The following is a 27,021-nucleotide window of genomic DNA, read 5'->3' as shown; positions in this document are numbered from 1 at the left end:
ATCGGTTGCCGTTCATTTAATTTTTTTTATAAATTCCTCCCACAATTTTTTAGATAATTTAAGACTTTGAGGATTATAATTTTCTAGAGTGAAGGATACTAATCCTACCTCAGTTTAGTTTCCCAAGAAATTAACTTTTGTTCCTTTTTTAACAGCTATCAAAAGTGTTAAAATATCTAAAGTTCAAAACTGCTTGCCGATGGACGTTCTTCCTTTTCACTTTTGTTTGGATTCTGGTGCGGAACATAATCTTCCCATTTTATCTTGTCACTAGGTAAGAGATAAATTCTTGAAAGTTCTGACACTCACTATACTGATCTCATGGGGAGAAGCTCAAAATTGAAATTTGGTTTAACTTCAAGTTTAAATGTAACACAATAAGAGGATAAGCTCCTTTACATAAATTTGACCATACGAGTATTTTTAATGCACTGGTCCTGAAAATGTAAAATAACTAGTAAAGTATGGTGAATGCCATATTCATCCAAAACTATATTACAAGTGCATATCTGCACTGGTTGCAGCGGGACTTTAATGAAAGGAAATTAGGAGGAATAAGTAAGACGGTTAGTTTTTTTAAACTTAAAGTCGTTAAGATTTTGTGTAGTTTGAAAGACCTAAAATAATGATTTTATTCAAATTCTTAAATATGTTACAGTATCTACAATTACTCACCACATAATGTGCCCCTGCATTTTCCTTTTTCGTGTTTACATGGATCATGCAGTATCAGGTAAGAATGGGTTCATTCCTCTCTGTTTCCATTAATTCAAAACGACCTATTAATAGACCATAGTGAGACAAGTGGACTTCAAATTGGACGTATTTATCCTGATGGAAATAATGCGCAAATGCGTTAAATCAAAAGAAATTAACTGCATAGTTTCTTTTGATTTCTATACACTTGCAATCCTTTAGCTTAATCACGTCTGATTGAAAAAAGGAAAAATCTCCATGAAGTACTATATTTTAAAAGAACACGATGAATTTTCCCTCAGAAGCATGACATTAGACAAACGAAATTTAACAACTGAATGCACAATAAAAACACATCGACAAGTCGGCAATCACATTACTCGTTGGCTGTGTTTGAAAATCTCCGCCTCTATGTTATTTTCTTAAAAGAGAACAAATTGGCATCATTCCTTGAAGTTTTTGCAGAATTTTTTCGCACGGAGAATAAAAATCACGGCAGTTTTAAAGAATTGCCATTGAGCAGTTTTCCGTTTAAAAAATAAAGTATGACAGGAAGTCTAGGACGTTGCAAACCGAGTTATGTGATTGCCGACTTACACCGTTGACATACATTTTCGAAAGTGGTAAACAAACGGTCAATGCATCTTCGTGACAAAGATTATAATCAAGTGGCAATCCTTTAAAAACTCCTTCAATTTTGAGAGATAACAATATGTACACGAGAGTTGAGTGGGGTTGCAGACGCATCATTTTGAAGGCGATTCTTGCCCACACGCCAGGCTTCAATGCGTAAACAGTCATCCTATGTTTTCCTGCGAACAATAATTAAGCGTTTCATGATTCATGTACCTCCTATCATGATATCACCTTTACCGACCTTTACTTCCACGGTCTCTTCTCCTCCCCTTCCTTTCTACGACTACGATACTAATAACGCTGGGCCTGTGGGTACTAACTTTAAGACTTATGTCGACAGTGAAACTCCAAAAGCCATACGTATCTCGCTTGCAAAGTTTTAAAATCTCAGCTTTCTTTTTATTTATTGAAGGAGAACAATCTAGATCATTCCTCGAAGTTTTCACAGAATATTTTCCTCACCAGGAAGAAAAATCAAGGAAGTTTTCAAGAATTGACGTCGAGTAGTTTTCACTTTAAATAGTAATATGTGAGAGGAAGTCTGCAAAGTCACAAACTGAGATACGTGGTTTGGAATTTTCACCCTCGATGTATATACTTCCAGCAAATGTAGTATTAGAAAGTCAAGCACGAATGCTTCTAAATCGCAGTAATCGATTCCCATTTCTGATTCCTCTCGATTCTCCGCAACAAGTTAAGGCGTGGGTGCATCATGCCATTCAGTATCTGAAAAGATCTATAAAACCATACCAAAAACTCATGAAATTTGAAAGCTTGACGTGAGTTCTTTTTTCTTTTTTATGTGTACCTTTACCTAAAACGATTTGCTTCTTTCCAGTTCCTTCCAATTCACGGCTACTCACGTCCTTTTGCTCTGCTGCTGGGCCTTGTGCCTCCTTCACGTTTACTGGACTTACCTGATCTTGCGAGTCCTGTACTTGAATCTTGCTTTCGGAATTGTAAGTTCTATTCAGCTCTGTTTGCGTTTAATTTATCCCCCTACTAATTTAAAACACATTCACCTTGTTCCACACATTGAACATGAGAGTAAAGTAGGTATGAGGTCCCCTTTGAAGTACTTGATTGGTGGCTCACTAGGACCTTCCCTTCCCGCAGCCTTATTTTCCCAATGGTCCTTGATACCCACCAATAAATTTTGAAGAGGAGGGAATCTGCGTTTTTATTTACCTTTTAATTTGTTGGAAGTCAAGCGGAGTTAAAGGAGAATCGTTTCCTTAAAGGAGAATGGATAAGAGCCGTTTTTGAGCCAACCCTGGCTGAATTCCTGCAGTCTTACAATTTTTTGCGTATTGAAGGTCTATTTTACAAGGAAGTCATGATGATTAAGTTATTTCCGGTCACTTCCAAGATGTATACTGGCCTATTCATGGGTTTAAGGGCCGATTTTGGTGAAAAATGCGGATTTTCGGCATTCCACAGCAACCCCGTGAAACTCTCATTTTTCGACCAAGTCGGCCTTGTAACCCACGTGTAGGCCGACATTGGAAAAAGGCCGCCGAAAATGATCAAATCCTGATGCATTCCGTAAAATATAGACCCTCAGAGAACAAAAATCGAAGGGGTGAGGAAATTCAGGGTGGACCCAAACATGCCCCTTCTCCTTCTTGATACCTCTCTTTTCTATGAAAAGTCATTATGTAGAATTAACGACACTTGACTGTTCATTGCACTTTTGAGGATCTGGATTTTAAAAAGTTCTTTTCGAACACATTTGGACTCATCGACACTTCCATCAAAAATTCTACATGTGCTTCGGGAGCTGTTGCTATTTTGCTCAAATTTTTCTCGTTTTTCCCCAATTTTCGCAAGTTTTTTTGACGAAAATGTGAAGGCGCGGCTGCCAAATTTTATTTCATGGGATAATTCGTCGTTTTCCGGACGAAGAAACATCACTCCATTTCAATGTTGCAAAATTAACTCAAACAGATTCACTTCTTTACAAGAATATACCTGTGCAATTTTTGTCAAATATTTTCCTGATTTTTGCTTAAGATCCAAAGAAAAATCTGTGAAATTTTCAATTAGAAATGCCCAAAATTCTCTTCGTAAATGTGCAATTTCCTAGAGGAAATTTGGTGACATTTCTTTTAGTTAGTTACGTCGTGTCGTGAGGGAACCAAGAATTATCATACTGACGACTCTGCGATCGATTTATTTTTCAGGAGGAAGATGACACGGTGTCTGATTGTGAGGAAGAAGAACACTTGAAGAAAAAAATGTAGCGAAAAAATAACGGTTCTCACTGCCAGTTCCGATTCTGTTTCTCTCTCTGAAGGAGCCTGCGTGGAAGAAAGCTGATACAAATTGAAATTTTTTGAATTTAGGTACCGTGCTGATCCTGGACGGGGATTTCCTGGTTGTGCTGAGAAAAAAAGCATTTCACTCATTTAAAGTTTAATGTTTTTAGTTTACTGCTTCTTTTGTCAAGCCAATAGTTTTCATTTTCTTTTTAATCATTTTTGCTTCCAAAGAGTTTTGAAGAGGAAAATTTAGGTTCTTAAATTCCTAAAATCTCAAATATTACTAGGGCAAAAGACTGTACCTGCGTAGTATTTAATACATACCATTCGAAACATATTTTTTCCTTGTTTGGAAGAACTTCAAATTAGTAAAAACGACTTTCTCCCAAGTAGCAGTGATCGCGATAAGTTGCGAATGAATCGGAGAATGTATCGCGATTTTGTCGAAAGCGATTTATATCGCATTACTATCAAACAAAAAATCGTCATGAATTAAAATCAAATTTTGATTTCATCAAACGCGATTTTATAGAGAAAAATTCGTAAAAGAATCGCAACTTAATTTCAAAATATTTCGATTTTTCCGTTGAAAAGTGTTACTTGGGACTGCAGTTCCCCAACTAATTAGGTGAAAATCGTACGGAAATTTATGAGAAGGTAACGAGACTAATGAATAGATGATAGAAGAATAAACGATTGAGAGAGAAATATGATTCAAAAATTCTTGGTCAGTTTATTTACATACTTTATTTAATAATAAGGCTAATGGCTGTGACCTCGGTGGGTTTCAAATGACAACAATTTATACACCCCTTGAAAAAGAGGAGACATGATCTTCAATGGCATTTCCGTACATATCTCCTTCCCACACAGTAAACATGAAATAAGTGGCCAATCAGTCATTCTATACTGAGCTTTACCCTGTTTATAAATATTGTATGGAATTTTCTGCTAAAAATACGTCCCTTGATTACAAGTGTAGGGTGAACTTCCCTAAGGAATTCTATGGGAACAAATGGGTAACGATGTACCTGGAACAAACCCAAGTCCTTTTTTTTCAATTTTTTTGCGGTGGGAATGCATAAGAAAAAAAAATTAACCCTCACATTCTCTTCTCCAAAAGAATTAATTTGACTTATACGAAGGATTAATTACTATTGATAAAATCAGAATCAGGTACTTAGTTTGTGCTAAAAATTAAAAATAAAGAATTATAAATAAATGGTTCAATTTTATACTCTCTCTCTCTCTCTCATTAATCACACGTTTAGCCTTTGCAATGATATGATGACCACTATATTCTTGGTTTTATTTCGTTCATGTTGGTACTAATCACCTAGTGTGGTTCAAGCTTCACCATCCGACGAGTATCTTGTTCAAGCTTGGGAAAGTAAAGCTCATCTGTAAGACTGGCTTTCATTTCAAGTTTAGGGCTGGACCGACTCGCTTGTGTGTCAAGGGATTCCATGGAGTTATGTTCCTAATGGTGGGTTCTAATGTGTTGGAATATACGTCTCCGGCAATTTCCTCCATTGTAATTTCGGTGTCTTCCTTTGCAGTCTTGTTTGCAGCATCCACCTCTTTCTTGATCTCTGCGTCGATTGCCTGGAAATCAAAATTCAGGGTAGAGTAAGGGCTTATCTGTTGCCTGATTCATTAACTGATCAATTCAATTCGTTAGCTGATTTATCAACTATGCAATTTGGCTTGGTAGTTAATCCAGTTTGAATAGTTTTGTATATCTTGCAAAACGCCTGGGATTGATACAGAATGGAGGTCGATCATGCTCTGTTCTGCCGTGCTAAGGTAATGGCCGTATGGGCATTTGAAGGTTGCCAGATTTTATGTGATAAAACATTAATTTCAGAGGAAAGGAGGGGTTGCGATTTGGGCCGAAATCGGCCCCTCCATGGAATTGAGAAATTTTTGGATATATGGCAGTTGACGGTGCATATTTGACAGAAATAATCCAGTTTTGCCGATACTCACGTTTTTTGGCTGCGAAACAGGGGCCTAAACATGGCTCCGGAGCCGAAATTAGCTGTAATTTCGAGTTTTTCGCCGTTCTACCTCAAATTTTGATCTGGGCCCAAAGGCGACGGTTGATGAGCTTCGAATATGGTGTCAAGGACACCTACACACGTAACATACTTGAATATGATCAACCGTCGCCTTTGGGCCCAACTTCAAAATCAAACTTTTCCAACTTTTTGGCCCGAAATAGCTGAAAATCCATGTCATTCGCGGTTCTACCTCAGATTTCGACCTGGTCCCAAGGGCGACGGGTGATGAGCTTCGAATATGGTGTGAAGAACACCTAGACGCGTAACATACTTGAATATGATCAACCGTCGCCCTTGGGCCCAACTTCAAAATCGAACTTTTCCAACTTTCAACCCGAAATATCTGAATATCAATGTTTTCATACTGCATATACATTTCAAGTAAGATTCTTGAATATGGTCAACCTTCGTCTATAGACATAGGTAAAAATTCGCCTATACTATTGCGATTTTTAACCTTCTATTTCGGTATTTTATTTGCGTCTAAATAGGACAGGTCATAAACTTTGTTTATTTTTTGTTCGGGACTTGATAAATTACTTTTTTTTTTGAGATCGTGGCCACGTGTTTCCTTTTCGCCCAAATTGAAAGAATTCTTTCATTCCTCCTCAAGTAAAAGAATACATTTTGGACGTATGATTAGAATTCGCAGAAACATGGTCATGAATTTTTTATTATATAATGTCGAATCTCTTACCCCTCAAGCAGAATCTCGAGCAGCTATTTCGGGCTAAAAAGTCGGAAAAGTTCGATTTTGAAGTTGGGCCCAAGGGCGACGGTTGATCATATTCAAGTATGTTACGTGTCTAGATGTCCTCGACACCATATTCGAAGCTCATGAACCGTCGCCTTTAGGCCCAGATCGAAATCTGAGGTAGAACCGCGAAAAACATGGATTTTCCGCTATTTCGGGCTAAAAAGTTGGAAAAGTTCGATTTTGAAGTTGGACCCAAGGGCGACGGTTGATCATATTCAAGTATGTTACGTGTCTAGATGTCCTCGACACCATATTCGAAGCTCATCAACCGTCGTCTTTGGGCCCAGATTGAAATCTGAGGTAGAACCGCGAAAAACATGGATTTTCCGCTATTTCGGGTTAAAAATTTGGAAAAGTTCGATTTTGAAGTTGGGCCCAAGGGCGACGGTTGACCATATTCAAGTATGCTATGTGTCTAGGTGTCCTCGACACTATATTCGAAGCTCACGAACCGTCGCCTTTGGGCCCAGGTCGAAATCTGAGGTAGAACGGCGAAAAACTCGAAATTACAGCTTTTTTCGGCTTCGGAGCCATGTTAAGGCCCCTGTTACGCAGCTAAAAAACGTGAGTATCGGCAAAACTCGATTATTTTCGTCAAATATGCACCGTCAACTGCCATATATCCAAAAATTTCTCAATTCCGAGGAGGGGCCGATTTCGGCCCAAATCGCAACCCCTCCTTTACGAGTATCTTCGACGGAAAGTTTCAGATACTTCCGATTAAATTGCAAATCAAATCCTTTAAAAAATTGAAAGAAAATTATGCGCACATTTCTCTAAAAATTCGTATTTTACCATGGGAAATTTGACAATGCCTGAAGGCTCACACGGTGTTCTCTCTTAGCACGGCAGTAGTGGTTGATTATTGAACCCATATACCAAAGGAGGAATTTGAGCATTAAAACACATCTCAACAATAAGATTATTAAAATAAACTATAATTAAACCTAATTTTACGAGATTTTGCAATGTGGAACTTTTACCTCTGGCTCGTCAATAAACGCTTCTACTTATAAAAGGCAAATGGTGCAGATGTTATTTCTGAAATAAACCGGAATTATCTGGCTCCTTTTTCGAAAATGTAATAAAATTGTGGCAAAATTGTGATAAAGCAAAGAAAAGGGACCAAATTGATTTTTTCCCCCAAAACTTTTTATTTTAATAAGTGTCAGCACCCTAGAGCCAAGAGGCCAACATCGCTTTCCCAACTTGAATCCTAAAATTTTTGTTTGAGGTTATGTCCTACTGTTTTGAACCAAACGATACATCGCACCACTATCGAATACAATCCATGGTTCAGATATTCCGAGAGTAAAACTATCGACTGACCTTAAGCTCATCGGGGGTAGCTAGCTCTGTGTTGATAATCTTTTCCTTGAAGGATGTGATGGGGTCCCTGGTCTGACGAACGACCTGGACCTCATCTCGGGTTCGGTAGCTGGTTCCGGGATCGGACATGGAGTGTCCAGAATACCGATACGTTACCGTTTCCAAGATGAGTGGCCCTTTCCCGCTGGTGGCATACTCAATGGCGAATTTTGCTGCTTCTCGCACTGCTAGAACGTCCATACCGTCAACCTGAGGGCAAGTCGGAAGGGATCATTATCATGTACGTTTCATAGTGGGATCCAGACCACGAACAGGAGAAAGGGGGAAGTGGGGTCTGGGCCCTCCTCCAGAAAATTTTTGAACCTATGGAGAAATCTTGAAATTGACTCAAACCCTAGAGTTTGAGTCAATTTCATCATGAATAATTACCAAAATTTAAGCATCTTTTCTTTTTTTTTTCGGGCGAACGGGAAGGCGCACGCCCCCTGCGCCCTCCTACGCTCCCCCTGGATCCGCCTATGGCACGTTTGCCGAAATCATCATATTCCCAGTGTCACCATTTTACTCTTTTTTTCTTTTTAAAATAACACATTTTGGAGAAATATTTAGTTCCTTCATTCAAGAGAATAAAAACCTGAAAACAGGGACACGACAAAATAATGATGAAGCTACTGTGTTTCTGTGCCGATTAAAACGAGGTTTCCCTCTTTTTCTGTGAATATTCCTCACTCATTCAAGAATATTCACACTCAAATTCATGGATATTTTCACCAATTGTCTTTGTTAAAAAAAGAAAGAAAACGATCAAAGATTTTGAAACCTTGCAATGGAGGCACAATAATTATGGTCAAATTGCAGTTCTAAAAAATCTTATTTTGGTTAACGAAAAACAAATTTGTTGGTTCGTTGTTTATCGTATTCATGATAGTTTGCACTCTTTGAAACACTAAATTTTTCTCTGTTGTTTGTATTATATAATTATTTTCTTTATAACTGCTGATTTTACCGATGGATTCAATTTTTTTATAAATCATACATCGGCTGTAACCATCAAAATATTACTGCTCGGGATCTCAGGGGCAAACAAATCGTCGGTCCCCTAACGTAAGGGCATATCGACGGTGCAAGTCGGCAATCACATAACTCGGTTTGCGACGTTGTAGACTTCCTGTCATACTTTATTTTTTAAATGGCAAAACTACTCAACGGCAATTCTTTCAAACTGTCATGATTTTTCTTCTCAATGCGAAGAAAATTCTGCAAAAACTTCAAGCAATAATGTCAATTTGTTCTCCTTTAAGAAAATGACGTAGAGGCGGAGATTTTCAGACACCGCAAACGAGTTATGTGATTACCGACTTTCATCGGCGATATCTCTATTTCTACATGAGCCCCACAGAGCATGGAGATTTATGGACAGCAAGGCTCACGTGAAAATCTAGATACGCCCTTACGCCGAAGGAGCGACAAAATAAGACGTGGACAATGCTTTTAGATGGTGATGATCAGGGACGGACTGGCCACGGGGGCGGGGAGGCGATCGCCTCCTAACAATTTCCCGCGGAGGTCCCAAGGGGGCCCCCGCGGCGAATTTTTTTCGAATCATCGTTTTTTTCCCCGTAATGTTGGCGCGTATACGTAGTATACCGCCTTTGCGATCGTTTCGACCCCCCACTCGATACAATAACCGAGTCCCTTAGTTCCTTACCGAAAAGTGACTACCGCGAACTTCTGAGATTTTCCAAAGCGTGTAAAAAGTTTATTTATCCGTCAATAATTATGATTTAAAGTTGTTTCTCATTCTGGGGCTCATTAGTTTATGTGCAGTGAATACCAAGAGTCTACGTTACTTGGTTTTTTTAAAAAAAGCCTAAGAGTACGACGCGCTGATTTAAAATATGCATATATAAGCGGAAGCAAGCGAACTGATTCGAGGATGGCTGACCAGTTCGGCACTCCTTGAATGAGAATTGCACTGCTCCGTTTTGTTCAAAACGTTGCTTTGACAGATCTCCAAACCCCTGTTATGATTTTCAAAAGTTGGTACCTTTGCTCTGATCGCCACGGCCGTAAGTGATAGCCGTAAGTGCAATCTGTGATGAGCCTCGAGATTCATTAGACCATTTGCTAAACGTGGCTCATACAGGAAGCTACATGCGCACATATGGAAATCTACCTACCCCTCTCTTCCCCTCGCGCCTGACCCCAGCGTCGGGTTCTCGAAAACAATAACCGAACCGGCTCGGCTCACGGCGAGGCACATTGGTTCCCAGACCCGATCTAGGTGGCATTAATTCGAAAAAATGAATTTTGGAAAAATTAAAATTTGACACCACAGATTGATAGTGCATACTCTCGAGAGTAACTTGGCCAAATATCATGAAGATTGGATCACTAATAAGGAAATGATAAGCACCTAAAGGTGAGGCCGCGAGGTACTTTTGGGCGGACTCGCACCAGTTTTCAGTGTTTACTGTCAGGTCCTATGATTTGAAGTTCATCACACAGAAATAGATGCAAATGTGAAGTGTTCTGTTATGGTGTATCAAAAATATAAGGCATGTTAAAGGTTTACACGTTCTTACTATCTTTCAAAAACGCTTCTATACATCTAGACAAGCCGTTAGACAAAGCGTTATTTTCTACTAATTCCAAGCAAATTTTTACAAAAATGGCTCTCGATGAATGTCTTGCGCCGGTTCGCACGCATACAGACCTACTGTAGTAGTTAGTACTAACCCTAAAATTGATTTTAGTGCAATAAAATTCTGCGCATACTTGCGTCCCTGGGGGTTAGGGCACTTTGAATTTCCAAAACCGGCTTTCAAGAAATAAAGAATTGACACACTAAGGAGCTAACTGCAGACCTCAGATCCTTGGGAATATGAATACTGCATTTTTTACAGGTCATGTGGGTTCTCAAGTCTTCATAATCGTTAAGATGATTATTTTTTACTTTGTCTATACCTCTAGAGAAGCCCATAGACTTACCACAGCTCCGGTTTTTTGACTGGAAATTTTACAATTATGACTCAAAATAAAGGCCCTGCGTAGGTTCGCACACGTGCAGACCGACTGTAGTAGTTAGTGCTGACCCTACACTTGATTTCGGAGCAAAAAAATTCTGCGCATACTTGCGTCCCTGGAGGTTAGCGCACTTTGAATTTCCAAAACCGGCCTTCGAGAAATGAAGAAAATTGACACACTGAGGAGTTTACTGCACTACTGCAGACTCCAGATCTTTGAGGACTGCATTTTTTGCACATCACGTGAGTTCTCAAATCCTCACAATCATTGGGATGATTATTTTTCACCTTGTCTATACCTGTAGAGAAGCCCATAGACTAAAGACAGTTCCCGTTTTTTGACTAGAAATTTTACAATTATGGCTCAAAATACAGAACACGTGGGTTCTTAAATCCTCTCAATCGTTTAGATAATTGTTTTTCACATTGTCTGTACCTTTAGAGAGGCCCATAGACATAGCACTGTTCCACAGAAAAGGAGCTTACTGCACTCCTCGCGCATTATTCCGTGATTGTATGAGTAAATGTCCTCTAACTTAACAACGAATGCTTATTTCTTTCTTGGTTCATGATTTCTTCGTGTTTTTATTCTCTCAGGTTTGTAAGGCTCTGAAATCATCGCAAGCTCACAACTTTGTTTAAAAAAGAAAAAAAAGCAAGTGTGACACCTCACTCTTTTTGATGCGCAATAAAATATTATACCGATGAATATTTTCCTGCTCTTACAGACAGTAATCATTTTTCTTTCAAAATACTTTGTTATTAATTTTGGTTTCTGCTTTCCTTCATTGAGTGAATATACTTCTTGTTCAAGTAAAATATTTATGTTACGTATGTTTAAATTGCCGCGTATAATGAATTTAAATGTATTTTTTGAATTATAGACGAAGATCGAATCTTAATTCATAGTTATTCTGATAACATAATAATTCTGATAGCATAATTGTACCATTAAATTACAAAGCTTCAAAATTTCTGTTGGTTTTAAAGCGCGGCGAATCAAGAAATCAGCGAGCATTGAGGTTCAAATAAAGTTCTTCTTACGCTGATTTGTCAACACTGTATGAACAACTCGAATAGTGGGATAAGCAGTTTTCTTTGGTACTGGAATTTATTTTCCTCAGGGAAACCACAACATTTAGGAGGTATATTTTACCAGATAATACCAATTCCTGGTTCACAAAATTATACAACATTGCCCACCCCCCCCCCCCATAAAAAAATTAGTAATTAGAGGACAAATCCTCGTAAATTCATCGATAGTTTTTGATGATAAATCAAAAAAGGTTGAAAAATATATCAGTCCAGGAATTCAGCCATGTTAAAATATTATTAATGTAGTATTAAGTATGAATTTTCAAGCTAAATGCAAATTTACCACCTTATGCTAAATGATACAGTCAAATTGACTTCAAATTCGTAATTAGCGACCCAAAGAACCCCTAGAAACATATATAACATGTCATCATCAGTGATATTCTAATTAATGCCACCTAGATCGGGCCCTGGAACCAATGTGCGAGGCGGCGCGGCGGCCGGGACCCTGATTACTTACGCTCGATTAACCATTTCACCGTCACGCTAGGATTCGTCCAATTTTAAAAAAAATTGTTTCGCGTGTACTTAGCAATTTTTTTCTTACTCTCCGTTAAAACACAAAGTAAAAGAGGTCTCATTCATAAAAATCGGCCGAATAGAAGAGAAGTTACAGTATTCGAAATCCGAAGAAATCAACGAAACTTCGCCAGACGAAAAATAAAATGAAGGGAAAAAGAGAAATGTAAAAATTACAATTAAATATAATTGACCTCAGAATTTGACAAGCAATTCCATTATATAACGGAAAAAAAATTGGGAGTAATTACAAAAAATTCGCCTCTCGCAAGGGGCTTCCTTGTAAGAATTTTGACCCAAAGACAAGGGTCGAAAAGCAACAGTACTCCATACAATACACAGTGTGCCTCAACGAGTTAAACATTTTTTATAAATCCAAATCGAAAATTCTTTATATTTTTAACTACAGTGTCTCTTGAGTCGTTTAAGCCAAAAAAAAAAAAAATCCGTCGAGATTCGAGAACGTAAAGGCGCTTTAAAAGTATTCTGGGGCTATAATAGCTTAATCACCGGTAGTAAATCCCGTTATATTATTAAAAAGAAATTGACTCCATACTTTAATGCCTTAGTTTCTTAAATACGATTATTTTAAGCACTCAAACATTTATACCACCAGTTTTAGCCATGGGGTGATTTCCTGAGAACCGATAATATCACGAATTTCTCATAGAACCCTTCAAAAATGGCTTGCTTTTTGGGCAGCCGATTCGGCCATCGAACCGGGGTTTAAAGGAAAGCTGATAATAACACAAACCTCTGAGAAAAATTTTGAGATAGACATGGATTCTGTTCAGCATATCGATGCATAAGCATTTTCACACGTAGAATCTTATTTTCACGTCAGGGAGTGGACATATTTTGATTTTATCGATTTTATACGGAAAATTGATGGTTCTTCGGGATTGAAATTACGTGTACCTAATTGTTTCTTGAAAAATAAAGGCACCCAAAATGACTATAGCATAATGACTTTTACATATGTGCACTCACGAAATTGATTCGTAAATTCAACGAGTGGGTACATCGACCTGGTATATCAAGTTTCTTCGATATTTTACGGCAAATCGGTAGATTTTCGGGATGTAGATTTCTTACTTTCAATTCATGAATGAATAAAGCATAGACATGGTTGAACTTCTTTCCATGGAAAGACGTTTAAAGTAACAAAATCAAGACATATTTAAAGCAATTGCATTTATATCGAGTCAATTTCTTTTCAATAATATAACGGGATTTATACTACCGGTGATTTGGGTATTTTAGCCCCAAAATACCTTTTAAATCGACTTTATTTTCTAGGAGTTCGACAGAATTTTTCCTTTCTTCGCTTAAATTATTCCGCAGCACTTTTCTTCAAGAATCTGATAAGATTTTGCTTCAGGCAGATCAAAAAACTCAAATTCGTTCGAATAGCTTTCTACATTCACAATACACAGTCTCGTCAAAGTACGTCGTTGAAGTGTTGGATCGTATGAATTCTCTTGTTGCGCTACTTGCCTATTTTGAAATCTCTGTAAATGAAAACCAAAGGGGTTGATATGTGCGAGTTAATGACGCGCCTTATCAACACATTGTGTTGGAGTTCACTGCTTGTTGTAATTTTCCTATCCTTATCAGTCACTAAAAGGCCCCAAAATCCTTAAAAATTTGTCTCTAAGAGACATAAAAGGTCGCCTAGAGCTATGTGATGAAGGGGCCCCCGAAGAATCCTGAGAATGGGTTATTTTGAAGTTCAAGAACTGTAGAATTTAATTCCAATAATGATTAAAATTGTGTTTAAAAAGTGTGAAATTTTCAAAATTTTCCGGGGGAGGGCTCCCGGACCTTCTTAGAGGGGCCCCCGAACGACAGGAGGGGCCCCCACATTTAAGTCGCCTCCTAACTTTTCGACTACCAGTCCGCCCCTGGTGATGATGATGATAATGATTCACTCAGTTGATTATTTATTAGATTCAGCGAGTTATTCAGCAAATCTGGTAAATCCAGTAAATCTGGTGACTTGATAGGTTGAAACTCACCCATATGCCGGGGATATAATCACCACGGGTGTAGTAATTGGTGCTGGCGGAGGACCTTTCAGCACTGGTGCCCATTCCATAGCCGTTGTTCTCGCAAACGTAAATAACAGGAATGTTCATCAATTTGGCGATGTTGTAGGCCTCGAAAAGCTGTCCCTGATTCGCCGCTCCGTCGCCATAGAGAGTGAAGCATACTCCTCCCTCCTCCTTGTACTGCGATGCAAAAGCGACTCCCGTTCCGAGAGGTCCCTATAAAGAAACAAGACGATGACCACCCAAACATCAGTGCACCAGAGATTTTTGCCTCTTCAGTCAACTTTTTAGTCATTTTTTTATATCAAAGACTGATCTACTTTGCTTTGGAAGAACGTTGAGATTTTAAAAGCGGTTTCTTTGGTTTTATCGTAAAATTTTATTTGAGGTGCACCTGCACTTCTTCAACTTCAAAATCTGACGAAATAAATCCCAAAATTAGCGAGTTTCGGTCCAAAATCTCGCGTCCGACTTCTTCCATTCCGTGTGACAAAACAAGGTTCTTTTGGAAACTCATGAATACTTTGCTCTCTATTTTCGGATGGTTTTAACTCCAAGTTTTACTAAAGTATCTGAAAATATCAAGGAGAAATGTCATAACTTTCCACAAAAATAAATACTCTTTTCGATTAGACGGCGCGTCTACGGCGATCAACAGCGCGTTGATATTAACCCCTGGCTGGATGCAACTATTCGTGTTCCGTGGATATGCGTATTGCTTGTACAAAAAGTGAAGGCGCTCCGGCATTTCCTCTTCATTAACGACATGAACGTTACACAACATGGAGCAAAGCGCGTCGAATCCTGGTGAGCGTCACCGAGCGGCATCTTTACATCTTTTAAACAAAAATTCAAACTTCATGTAGTCAGGGAGAAATACGGTTTGACCCGGAACAAATTGCATAACAATTTATTCCTGTGTAAACGTCATCAGTAGGTCCTCCTGAACAACATACAAAAAGTTTACCACGGTCCGACCCCGGAACACCCCCCAAAATGACGAAAATTCAAAATGGCGGCCATAATAAGGGCCTATGGGATTTCGGTATTTTAAAATGTTCCTATAGTGTCATGTGAGGTATCATTTCCTATGTAATTTTGGTCGCAGATTTCATTTCTGAAGTCCAAAAAGCCCCTAGGTCAAAGGGGGTGACCCAAATCCAAGATGGCGGCCAAATTTGAAATGCAAGAGGGTCATTTTTCAATTTTTACGTGATTGGGCAAGTGAGGTGTCGTTTCCTATGTAATTTTGGTCGTGCATTTCATTAATGATGTCAAAACAGCTCCCCGGTCAAAGGGGGTGCTCTAAATCCAAGATGGCGGCTAAATTTGAAAGACAGGAGGGTGAATTTTTTCGATTTTTACGTAAAAAATGAGAGTGAGGTGTATCAATTCTTATGAAATTTTGGTTGTAAATTTCATGTCTCAAGTCAAAACAGTCCCCCTGCTTATAGGGAGTGCCCGAAATTCAAGATGGTGGCTAAATTCGAAAGGCGGAAGGGTGCATTTTTGAAAAAAAATTCACCGAACAAGGCAAGGAAGGTGACTATTCCGTGTATTTCTAGTCGACAAGTCTAAATTAAACGTAAAAGATGAATTTTACTCATAAGTGAGACGTGTCATGCAAACGGTATGAAAATAATTTAATAGGAGCACCCAGTGAGTTATTTTTGCTCATTTTTAAAGGCATCAATTCTCAATCAAGATGAGGACATCGAACGTGACGGATTCACCGAACAAGGCAAGGAAGGTGACTATTCCGTGCATTTTGGTCGATGAACCTAAATTAGGTGTTTAAATTTTATTTAATAAAACAAAGAGAAAAATAGTACTTCCGAAAGAAATGTTAGCTCAAAAACGCGCGTTCGCTCTATAAAATTAACAAAAGACAAAACATACTCGTTTCCAATTATATCACGTCTTCAGCATTCCTTGAAAATCTCTGCAAGAGGATTTATACGGTTTTTTTTTGCCAATTTCCTATTACTGGATATAGCATGGACTTAATCAAAAGCGACTTATCCTTATTCGGCACACTCTTCTAATCTATGGAGTAAGGTGGTACATGCGAAAGAATGCAGATCTTGATATCGTTGAATAGGGTGTTGCAGCTTTCTAGAGCACCAACATAATTGTGACAGGAGAGGATCCGAACCTATTTGTTTTTTTGTTAAATCGATCAGAAAGGCGTCAATTTTTCTTTGCTATTTAGAAGTGATATTGAACGCTAAATCCAAAACTATCGCTAACATCTCTTTTATCCGTCGCAGATTTTGTCAACGTTTATGTAAGCAACTCCTGTTCTTAAATGAGTTTACTGGTTGCAACTTGACCTCTCACATGCACGGAATCAGAAAATCAACTGGAAAGCTGAAAAAAATGTAACAATACCTCTCTTTGGTGCCAAAAAATGAGACTTTCAAAGACGTATGTCATCAGTCTTCAAGGAAAAATTTAGCAGCTTAAAAAATCTTCGTCACAAGTAGAGAAATTAATTCCGACATTATCAGCCATGAAGCACCACCAATTTAGGAACTACTTTCGAAACCAATTGATGAAGGATAAGCCGATCCAGATGCTTGTCAATGGGGATGAATGAATGAAAACAACGATCTTCATTCCATTTTCTACTGACTTGCCTCCTGCTCCGGAATCGGTGCTCAATTAAAATCTTCGGGTGTAATTTTAAGAAAGGGTTTGACACCATGCGGTGTACTTGTAATATCATGCCCGGACCTCCGCAAGAGCAGAAGTTGTGAAGACTCGGACTCCAACTGTAAAAACTCGGAGAAACCCGAGGTGGACGGTCCTGACAAGCCTGACACAGAATTTGAATCAGCACGCTCTTTCAGATTTTCTCCTATATTGACTAAAGTAGATCCGTCACGTTCAATGTCCTCATCTTGATTGAGAATTGATGCCTTTAAAAATGAGCAAAAATAACTCACTGGGTGCTCCTATTAAATTATTTTCATACCGTTTGCATGACACGTCTCACTTATGAGTAAAATTCATCTTTTACGTTTAATTTAGACTTGTCGACTAGAAATACACGGAATAGTCACCTTCCTTGCCTTGTTCGGTGAATTTTTCTTCAAAAATGCACCCTTCCGCCTTTCGAATTTAGCCACCATCTTGAATTTCGGGCACTCCCTATAAGCAGGGGAACTGTTTTGACTTGAGACATGAAAGAGGTTGTTCCAAAAACGCCGATTTTGGCCCCCCCCTGGATTCGGCCCAAACTTTGCTCAGATGTTGTACTAAGTGTCCCCGACGCTTGGGCAAAATTTCAGCCCCCTCGGATAATTAGGGGGGAGGGGGCAGGGGGGCAAAGTTGCAATTTTTTTAAAAACTTTAAAAATCGATATCTCGCGAACGGTTTGAGTGTAAGTGTTGCGGTTTGCGCTAAAAAACGTTAAAAAATATTCTCTACAAGAATATTAATGCTGTTTGCAAGGTTGCGTAATTTATCGCGGTCATAAATCGATTTTTTCGATTTTGAAGGTTCGACTTTTTTTCGTTTTTCGTCTCTCCTCTCCAGGCGATCGTTGCTACGTGAATGAAAACCGGTTGAGGTGATTCTCCATGAAATTCTGCATCTGCTACACTTTGTTTGACCTTGGGGAAACGATTCGTTCGTGAGTTATAGCGATTTTTCTGCGCGTTACCGGTTACGCGCGGGCGGCATATCGGCGGCGCTCCATCCCGCACGGGCGAGGCAGAGGTTGTTTCACCGCTAGGGCCTTATATTCATGCTGTAGGCTGTAATTATCGATATTTTCTCCTCCCCCCACCCTTCCCCTCCAATAAATATTGTTTTAATACTTCGTTATACAGGGTGTCCCAGACCATCCGTAACAGGTCTTTTTCTCGGTTGGTTTAGGTAGTACGAAGTGGGGGACCGCGGGGTTATATAGGGAATTGACCCCAAGGAATCCGAATTTCACGGTCCCGAAACCCCCCATGCCCCCCCTTGGGAGGTAGGTGCCCCCCTTGGGGTCATGATCCCAAAAGTCGGGAGACATTGTGCCTCCCCCTTTTACGCCCCGAGGGTGGCTAGGGGGGCCTCGGGACCATAAAAATCGGATTCCCTGGGGTCGATTACCCGGGAAATCATCTTTTTCCGGAGAATCTACGTCAATTTTTGACCAAAGGGAAATTATGGAGGAGGCCGATGTCCCCGTTTTGAAGAGATCATTTTTGGGCGCAAATTGACGTAGACCCTCCGGAAAAAGATGATTTCCCAGGTAATCGACCCCAAGGAATCCGATTTTTATGGTCCCGAGGCCCCCCTAGCCACCCTCGGGGCGTAAAAGGGGGAGGCACAATGTCTCCCGACTTTTGGGATCATGACCCCAAGGGGGGCACCTACCTCCCAAGGGGGGGCATGGGGGGTTTCGGGACCGTGAAATTCGGATTCCTTGGGGTCAATTCCCTATATAACCCCGCGGTCCCCCACTTCGTACTACCTAAACCAACCGAGAAAAAGACCTGTTACGGATGGTCTGGGACACCCTGTATAACGAAGTATTAAAACAATATTTATTGGAGGGGAAGGGTGGGGGGAGGAGAAAATATCGATAATTACAGCCTACAGCATGAATATAAGGCCCTAGCGGTGAAACAACCTCTGCCTCGCCCGTGCGGGATGGAGCGCCGCCGATATGCCGCCCGCGCGTAACCGGTAACGCGCAGAAAAATCGCTATAACTCACGAACGAATCGTTTCCCCAAGGTCAAACAAAGTGTAGCAGATGCAGAATTTCATGGAGAATCACCTCAACCGGTTTTCATTCACGTAGCAACGATCGCCTGGAGAGGAGAGACGAAAAACGAAAAAAAGTCGAACCTTCAAAATCGAAAAAATCGATTTATGACCGCGATAAATTACGCAACCTTGCAAACAGCATTAATATTCTTGTAGAGAATATTTTTTAACGTTTTTTAGCGCAAACCGCAACACTTACACTCAAACCGTTCGCGAGATATCGATTTTTAAAGTTTTAAAAAAATTGCAACTTTGCCCCCCTGCCCCCTCCCCCCTAATTATCCGAGGGGGCTGAAATTTTGCCCAAGCGTCGGGGACACTTAGTACAACATCTGAGCAAAGTTTGGGCCGAATCCAGGGGGGGGCCAAAATCGGCGTTTTTGGAACAACCTCTTTACAACCAAAATTTCATAAGAATTGATACACCTCACTCTCATTTTTTACGTAAAAATCGAAAAAATTCACCCTCCTGTCTTTCAAATTTAGCCGCCATCTTGGATTTAGAGCACCCCCTTTGACCGGAGAGCTGTTTTGACATCATTAATGAAATGCAGGACCAAAATTACATAGGAAACGACACCTCACTTGCCCAATCACGTAAAAATTGAAAAATGACCCTCTTGCATTTCAAATTTGGCCGCCAACTTGGATTTGGGTCACCCCCTTTGACCTAGGGGCTTTTTGGACTTCAGAAATGAAATCTGCGACCAAAATTACATAGGAAATGATACCTCACATGACACTATAGGAACATTTTAAAATACCGAAATCCCATAGGCCCCTATTTATGGCCGCCATTTTGAATTTTCGTCATTTTGGGGGGTGTTCCGGGGTCGGACCGTGGTAAACTTTTTGTATGTTGTTCAGGAGGACCTACTGATGACGTTTACACAGGAATAAATTGTTATGCAATTTGTTCCGGGTTAAGCCCTTTTTTTCCGTATTTCTCCCTGACTAATGGAATATTGTGAACTTTATCATTAGATCTCACACTAAACGTATCGTTCAGATAAAATTTTTGTCGAAAGAACAAAAATGTAAACCAACAATAATAGTTCCCTGAGTATAGTGTTCATCAAAGGTGAAATTCTCAAACCGCGTATCTCGTTTTGCAGGGCTGCCGACTTTCTATCAAAAAAGCATATTTATACTATTATTATTCATACTGTTTCTTATTCATACTTCACAGTTTTCGTGGAAAACGTAGTCAACGTCGTCGTTTGAAAACTTCCACGCTGACAAAAAACTATGGTTGAAATTATCATATAAGATGTTCCAAAGTGTTCCAAGTGTTCTTGATACAAAGTAAACGTATCCAATAATAGTGGTACTCTCACCACTAAATGATGATTTTACAAACAAGGTAATGGTAAAATCACCATTGTCAAGGGTAAAATTATCACTTAATGGTAAAAATACCACTATTAATTGGACTGCATCAAGCAAAAAGAAACCAAGGCACAAAAGCTATTGCCAAACTGAATCGGGCAATTTAATTTCTTACATGAAAACGGTTGTGCGGATTTATTTGCAAATTTCAGTAAAAATTCTGCACAGTAGAAAGCAAATTCCTTAAAATTTTAAAAAAAAATCGCAGAAAAGTTCTCTTGTACAAAATTAAATTGCTCAGTTAAATTTGGCAATAACTGATGTAGCTTGGTTCCTTTCTGCTGAACGCGGTCCAATTATTTCTCAATCAGCGGTGCATCAGTTTTGGCTTTACACACTGACAATATGGTAATTTTAACCATATCTTTTTCTCGATGCGTGATTTTCCCTCTCTGTGTGAAGGATATGCCGCGTAAATTCCAAGGAATGATATTGATTCCTTGTCCACTAAGAAAAATGAGGCACGAGAGGACATTGACCGTTGATCATTGAACCATTCCAACACAGACTAGAACACATACTTGAGCGCCAACGATGCCGTTGCCTCCGTAGAAATTCTTGCAATACATGTGCATGGATCCTCCCTTGCCGCGGGCGCAGCCGGACTTCCTCCCGGTCAGTTCAGCGAGGACCCCTAAAACAGGAACCCCCATCAGGTAGGTCCAGCCATGGACACGGTAGGCTGAGATTATTGAGTCCTGTTTCCGCATAGCTGATCGCATCCCCACAGCGCAGGCTTCCTGCAAAGTTCAATTATCAGGTCAGTACACTGGATTGACGAAAGTACAAACCTTCTTATTCTTTCTCTCTCGATTCCATGCTAGTACATTCAAAATTATTTACGAATTCTCGTTGGCAATTGCATTGAAGCATAATTAAAGATTTCACTATAAGTAATTTTGGAGGGGGGGGGGGGTCTAATGTTTTGAAAGGAACAAAATTAGTGATTTAATCTACAAGTCATGCAATGACATTAGTCTCACTTTGTTATTCATCAAATTCCTTCAATGGCGTGGCGTGAATTGCGATACATCGATTGTTATGCCATTTAAACCTATGGAAAAGGATCGATAAACAGGGTGTTCGCAGCGAACACCTTAATAATCGATTCTTTACCATAAGTTTAAATGGCATAACAATCGATACATCGCAATTCACGCCACGCTACTGATCCCCTCTCTTTTTTGTAGGAATCAAACTGACTTTTATCAAATATCCCTAAAAATTAGTTCAGATATCGACGGACAAGTGCGATCCACGTATCTCCGTTTACGACGCGCAACGACACAAGGTGACCCAAAAGTCCCTTCCTTGTGCGGTCACCGGCTGGCCAAAACACGTTTCAGCGCCTACAAGAGCGCAGGAATACGTCACACATTGCGCCTAACACAGTGCGGTCGCTGGGCGGCCGGCAGGTCGGCGCGACGAACATATTAGCGCCTACACGAGTGCAGGAATACTTCACGCATTGCGCTTAACACAGTGCGGTCGCTGGGCGGGCGGCAGGTCGGCGCGACGAGCATATTAGCGCCTACAAGAGTGCATGAATACTTCACGCATTACGCCAAACGCAGTGCGCGCTTTCGTTGAAAATACGAAATATTTCTGTGCTGGACCCACCGCGGTCCACACCATTTCCGACCAGGGTGCGACTCTGAAGACTTCCTGTCTTACTTTGCTGTTTCCCTGGAAAACTAGTTCATGAAATTTCTGAAAGATTTCAGAAATCAGATGTCAGCAGAATATTCTGTATAAATTTCTAGCCATGAATTTGGCCTTTCGCTCTTAGAAAAAATAAAATAGGAGCGAACATTTTGAAACGCCGCAATGGAGATACGTGGTTTCGCACTTTGGACATTGATATATATTTTACAAAAAACCTGCATTTGTGGTCCAAATATCAATGACTGAATCATTATCATTTTTTTTTAACGATCCGGAGCAAGTGTTGCCCATCCTCTTGGACGAAGGAGAATCTACAAAAGCAGTTTTTTACGAAAGGTATCATTTTAATCATTTTCAGAATTTCTAATCAATAAACTTTCGAGTTTTCAAAGAAAGGCTGAGTACTGAGTCATGCTTAGAGGAGATGTCACTTAAGTTAGCATGGAAGCCTTTACAGCCTTTTTTTACATATTAATTATATGTGCATTATATTATATATGTTACATAACTTAAATATTTTGATGATGTGGAAACGTACCTGACCGGAGTAAAGGTGGCAAAATCCGCGGACGATTTTCTCCTTGTACAAATTTCCAGCAGCAGTCTCAATGCGCCTGATGGTGTTCATTTGTCTATATATGACTAGAGCATCTTCCTTGGTCACCGACACGTGCGTAGACGGGCCCGATTCCAGTTTATGTAGTTTGTAAGGCTAGAAACAAAATTGCAGAAATGCACAAAAAAGGACAAAAACAAGTAGGCGCATCATTTGAAATGCACAAGTTGATGATCAGCTACGATTGTGTCATGTGCACTCTGCATAAAGATGAGTCTTGTTAAACTTGAATCCGCCGAAGATGAGAGTGCCCTGCATATTGTAAGTACATGACGTCACTTTTGCTGATAGCTAATCGGTTATGAAATTATGCACTCAAGAAATTGTGCTAGTCGTCTGATATTCAGTTTTACTCTTTCTTGTGGACGATGCGTATTTCCAAAATGGTCAAAACGAGAGGAACTCTCCTCTTCCTCGCTAAAAATGAAATTGATGTATTTTCATTGGACACTGGTAACGAACGTAGCCAAGTGACGATCAGACTAGATAGATATTCAGGCTCAATTTTTTTTTTTTTTTTTTTTTTTTTTTTTTTGTAATTTTAATAACGATCCATAGAAACTCCATACACTCTGTGATGTACGGCTTACCGTGGATTGTTTAGAGCCCTAGGCAAATGATTTTTGTACATTTCCCTACTCTTTTCTTCCGTGTCTTTTGCTTTCCTCCCATGAACCCTCAACCAAGATAATCAGCAATCTTATAAGAGGAAAATCGATTAATACTTCAGACGGAGTGGAAAAAAGAAAGGAGGAAAAATTCAAATATGTATTATTGTTACTCCAAGAGATACAGCATCATCGTAGTTTTTCGTTATAACTTATTTCGATTGTATTATTACTGCTAATACGAGTATTTCAGGTAGACTCGAGGGAGGAGGTGCGGGGAAATTAGCGCCTTGCATTGCTACTTGCATCTTTCCCTCTCTCTTTTCAAATGATTAAAATGTAATCCGTATTTCTCTGAAGGTTAATGAAGGAGGGATAACTTCTTAAACCGTTCAGCTTCCTTTTGCACCGTCGTATTACAGATTCCTCCAAATCCTATTTTCTTTTTTCGGGCCCTAAATTCGAAAACGCCTTCTAAAGGCTCATGCTGCAATTTGCTTTGCGTGAGCATAAATTCAGCCCTGATCGTGAAATCTAATACGATTCTTCGATATATTTGAAATTGAGATTGAAGTAATTATATCATTTTACTTACTTTGGTCTCGAATGATGCCTCTGAAGCGAATCCGTGGCTTTGTAAGAATTTCTGCAGTTGTAATCGCCCATTTTTCTGAGAAATACACGGATAATTAAATTACTTAGAGAAAGATTTGAGATGCGAAATTTATTAGAAAACATTGTAAACAAATGTTCATATAGGTATATGGAGAAAAATCAATCTAAGCTGCCTCTCCGCAGAGCAGAAAGAAAAAAAACAAAAACAAAACATGTGAAGTGAAAATTATATCGATTCTCCAATTCCTGTAATGGACCACTAGACAAGGTACGAATTTCAGCATTCTGATACATGTTTCTCCACCACAATTTCACGTAAAACACAATGCGCACAACTAAAATTACCGAAATCAACTCCTTCCAAAGATATTCAATGATTTTTTGTGCGTGAATTGAAACCACCCGCTCATGAAAACTCAATGCTCTACGTGATTCACATCGCGCGCTAAACGTCATCATAAACGTTTCTGCGATAAAAAAATCTGGCAACCTCAATCTTGACGCTTTGGCTCAGCTATAGCAAATTACTTATAGTTTAAAAAACACATGGTGGGAAATGAACATTGCTCGATTGAGAAGCTTGCTGAAACCGTTGTAGTGCGCGGTTTGACTCACGTAGAGCTTTGAGTTTCTTGTGAGCGGGCAGTTCAAATTCCTCGTAACCAATGTGAAATAAAAATGTTAATATCTCCGTTAGGAGTTGGTTTCAGTAATTTTCGTTGCGCGAATCATGTTCAACGTGAAATTCTGGTTAAGAAACATGTATCAGAATGATTAAATTTGTACCTTGTCTAGTGATCCATTGCCAAAATATATCGACGGGATGAAATACTCCCAAACCACGTACCTCGGTTTGCAACGTTGAAGACTTCCTGTCATAGTTTATTTTTTAATCGGCTTTAAAGTTTCCGTGATTCTTATTTTCTGTGCAAAGGAAATTCTGTGAAAACTTCAATGAATGATGCTGATCAATTCTCCTTCAAAAAAATAAAATGGGATCATAGATTTTTAATCACCGCCGACGAGATACGTGAATTGGGAGTTTCTCTGTCGATATGTGATAAATTGGCGAAAATACGGATTCAGACAGTATCGACTCAAAATTCTAACAGTGAATTACTTATAGAGGATGTTTTTAACTTTGCAATGGTGAAATGCCACGAAACGTTGGATTGAAGGCTTCAAACCTCATTAAGGTGACTTAACGAGTATAAGAGAAAATGTTGCATCGCAACTATCTGTTATGTTGAAGAAGTGAAAGGATATCTAGACATTTTGCAACGCTATATCACAATTGCGCGCTTGGCCTCCAACTGTATCATTTGTAGAACGCGCCTCTGCAAAGGCACGCATGCTTTTCAGTGTTGCTACGATAGTGCAACTATTTCATATAAATCGTCGTTTCCCACACGAAGGATCGTAACTCCATTCCAAGGTTACAAAATTGACTAAAACGATAAAAAAATTTACGAGAGTGTGCCTGCACAGTTTTTGTCAAAAATATTTCTGATTTATATGCATGATAACGGAAGATGCATTCGTGAAAGTTCCAGTTAGAAATGCCCAAGATTCTCCTGTTAAAAATGCAATTTGAGAGGAGAAATTTGGCAACATGGGAATTCAGTTACGTTCCTTCGTGGTGGGAACGACAAAATATGAAAATCAGCAAATAGCGCAGTGGTTTTAATGAAATTTTTTATCATGGTGGTTAATTTACCTGATTTTGCTACCTATCGTTTAAAAGCTCCTTAACATATTCGTTTTGTGCCGTTGCTGCAATAATTGCCTCTCGTTAGGTGGCTCGTTTTTTTTAGAAAGAATCAAAACTGTACTTACATTTTCATCACAGTAATCACGATCATGGAGGTTTTTGTAAAATATGCGCGCGTCTCAGGACGAGTAAGCGAACTCCACACAATTTTGGCAGCATGGTAAAGGTTTCCCGAATACTTGTTCTTGAAATGACCGGCAGAATGAAAAGTCCCGCGTTGACGCAAATGTGGACAATTATGACGGGGCGTGATTTGATAACTGCGGAGCGCACTACACAATTACACTGCCTAAGTAAGAACGCCGTAAAAGCATTCTGCTGTTGCCAAATTTCCCCCGACAAAATATTCATTTTTGAGAAAAGTCATGCATATTTTTCTCGAGATTTTCAGATATTTTAGATTGCATCTTAAAAAAATTGTCTGAAAAATCGGAGGAAAAATATTTAGAATTTTTCCAGTGAATTAGTTTTTTATTGAAGGGAATATCGTCGGTGAAACTACCAGACCACGAATCTCAGTTTGCGACGTCGTAGACTTCCTGTCAAACTTTATTTTTTAGATGGAAAACTACTCAATGCCAATTCTTGAAAACTTACGCGTTCTGTCTTCTTCTGTCTTTCTTCTGTTCGAAGAAAACTCGGTAAAAATTTCAAGAAATGATATTGATTTGTGCTTCTTCCAAAAAAAAACAAACAAAAAAAAATTATACGAGCGGAGATTTTTAAACACCGCGAACGAGATATGTGTTTCACTGTCGATGTGGCAACGTCTGGAGGCTCATACGGCGTTTCTAGTTAGGACGGCGGTACACATGAAGGGCAGTGGGGCATGAGCGCGGCGGGGTGAGATACTCGACTCTCGGGGTTGCGGGGGAGGAGGCCACGATTGGATTTGACTGGAGAAATCAATATTCGACTCACCTTGGTCCGGGGCGACAAATGGGCGATATTCCGCGTTAACTGGATCGAGCTGAACATTCTGCGGCTTGGAGACTGCTAAGAATAGACGGCGTCCGACGGGAAACTCCTTGGCTCGGGCCAAGACGTTAGCGCGGCTACGTGCAGGCCGCGGGCGGAGCGCAGCGCAGCGCCACCACGGTCACCGCTGATGGCGCGCTTAACCTCCAATTCTCATCGATTGCAGCGTTCACCGTAAT

General features: G+C 39.6%; 2 protein-coding genes across 4 annotated transcripts in view; one reads left to right on the top strand and one right to left on the bottom strand.

Moving 5' to 3' along the window:
• LOC109036278 (ceramide synthase 4) overlaps positions 1-4,693 on the top strand; it is a 12,311-nt gene extending 7,618 nt beyond the window's left edge. For all 3 annotated transcript variants that reach the window (XM_072298602.1, XM_072298603.1, XM_072298604.1), the window contains exons 6-9: positions 156-274; positions 659-733; positions 2,171-2,291; positions 3,516-4,693. In XM_072298602.1, the coding sequence (XP_072154703.1) occupies positions 156-274; positions 659-733; positions 2,171-2,291; positions 3,516-3,575 (375 nt within the window). In that variant the 3' untranslated portion in view covers positions 3,576-4,693. The remainder of the gene's footprint in view (positions 1-155; positions 275-658; positions 734-2,170; positions 2,292-3,515) is intronic.
• On the bottom strand, positions 4,302-27,021 carry LOC109036277 (probable pyruvate dehydrogenase E1 component subunit alpha, mitochondrial). The gene is made up of 7 exons (XM_019050363.2): positions 26,786-27,021; positions 24,074-24,148; positions 22,793-22,966; positions 21,111-21,329; positions 14,401-14,649; positions 7,743-7,991; positions 4,302-5,198 (listed from the first exon to the last, which is right to left on the bottom strand). Exons 1-7 carry the CDS (start codon positions 26,840-26,842, stop codon positions 5,010-5,012), a joined length of 1,212 nt encoding a protein of 403 aa, XP_018905908.2. The 5' UTR covers positions 26,843-27,021; the 3' UTR covers positions 4,302-5,009.

This window comes from Bemisia tabaci, chromosome 3 (genome assembly GCF_918797505.1).
Source record: "Bemisia tabaci chromosome 3, PGI_BMITA_v3".
In the NCBI taxonomy this organism is placed as follows: domain Eukaryota; kingdom Metazoa; phylum Arthropoda; class Insecta; order Hemiptera; family Aleyrodidae; genus Bemisia; species Bemisia tabaci.
The sequence above is the reverse complement of the archived record's forward strand: the minus strand, read 5'-3'. Positions and strand labels throughout refer to the sequence as shown.

Coding starts and splice junctions, on each gene's coding strand:
- LOC109036277 (XM_019050363.2), bottom strand. CDS start 26,842: ATGTTCAGCTCGATCCAGTTAACGCGGAATATCGCCCATTTGTCGCCC. Junction 24,149..26,785: donor ATTTGTCGCCCCGGACCAAG/GTGAGTCGAATA, acceptor TGTATTTCTCAG/AAAAATGGGCGATTACAACT. Junction 5,199..7,742: donor CTACCCCCGATGAGCTTAAG/GTCAGTCGATAG, acceptor TTTGATTTCCAG/GCAATCGACGCAGAGATCAA.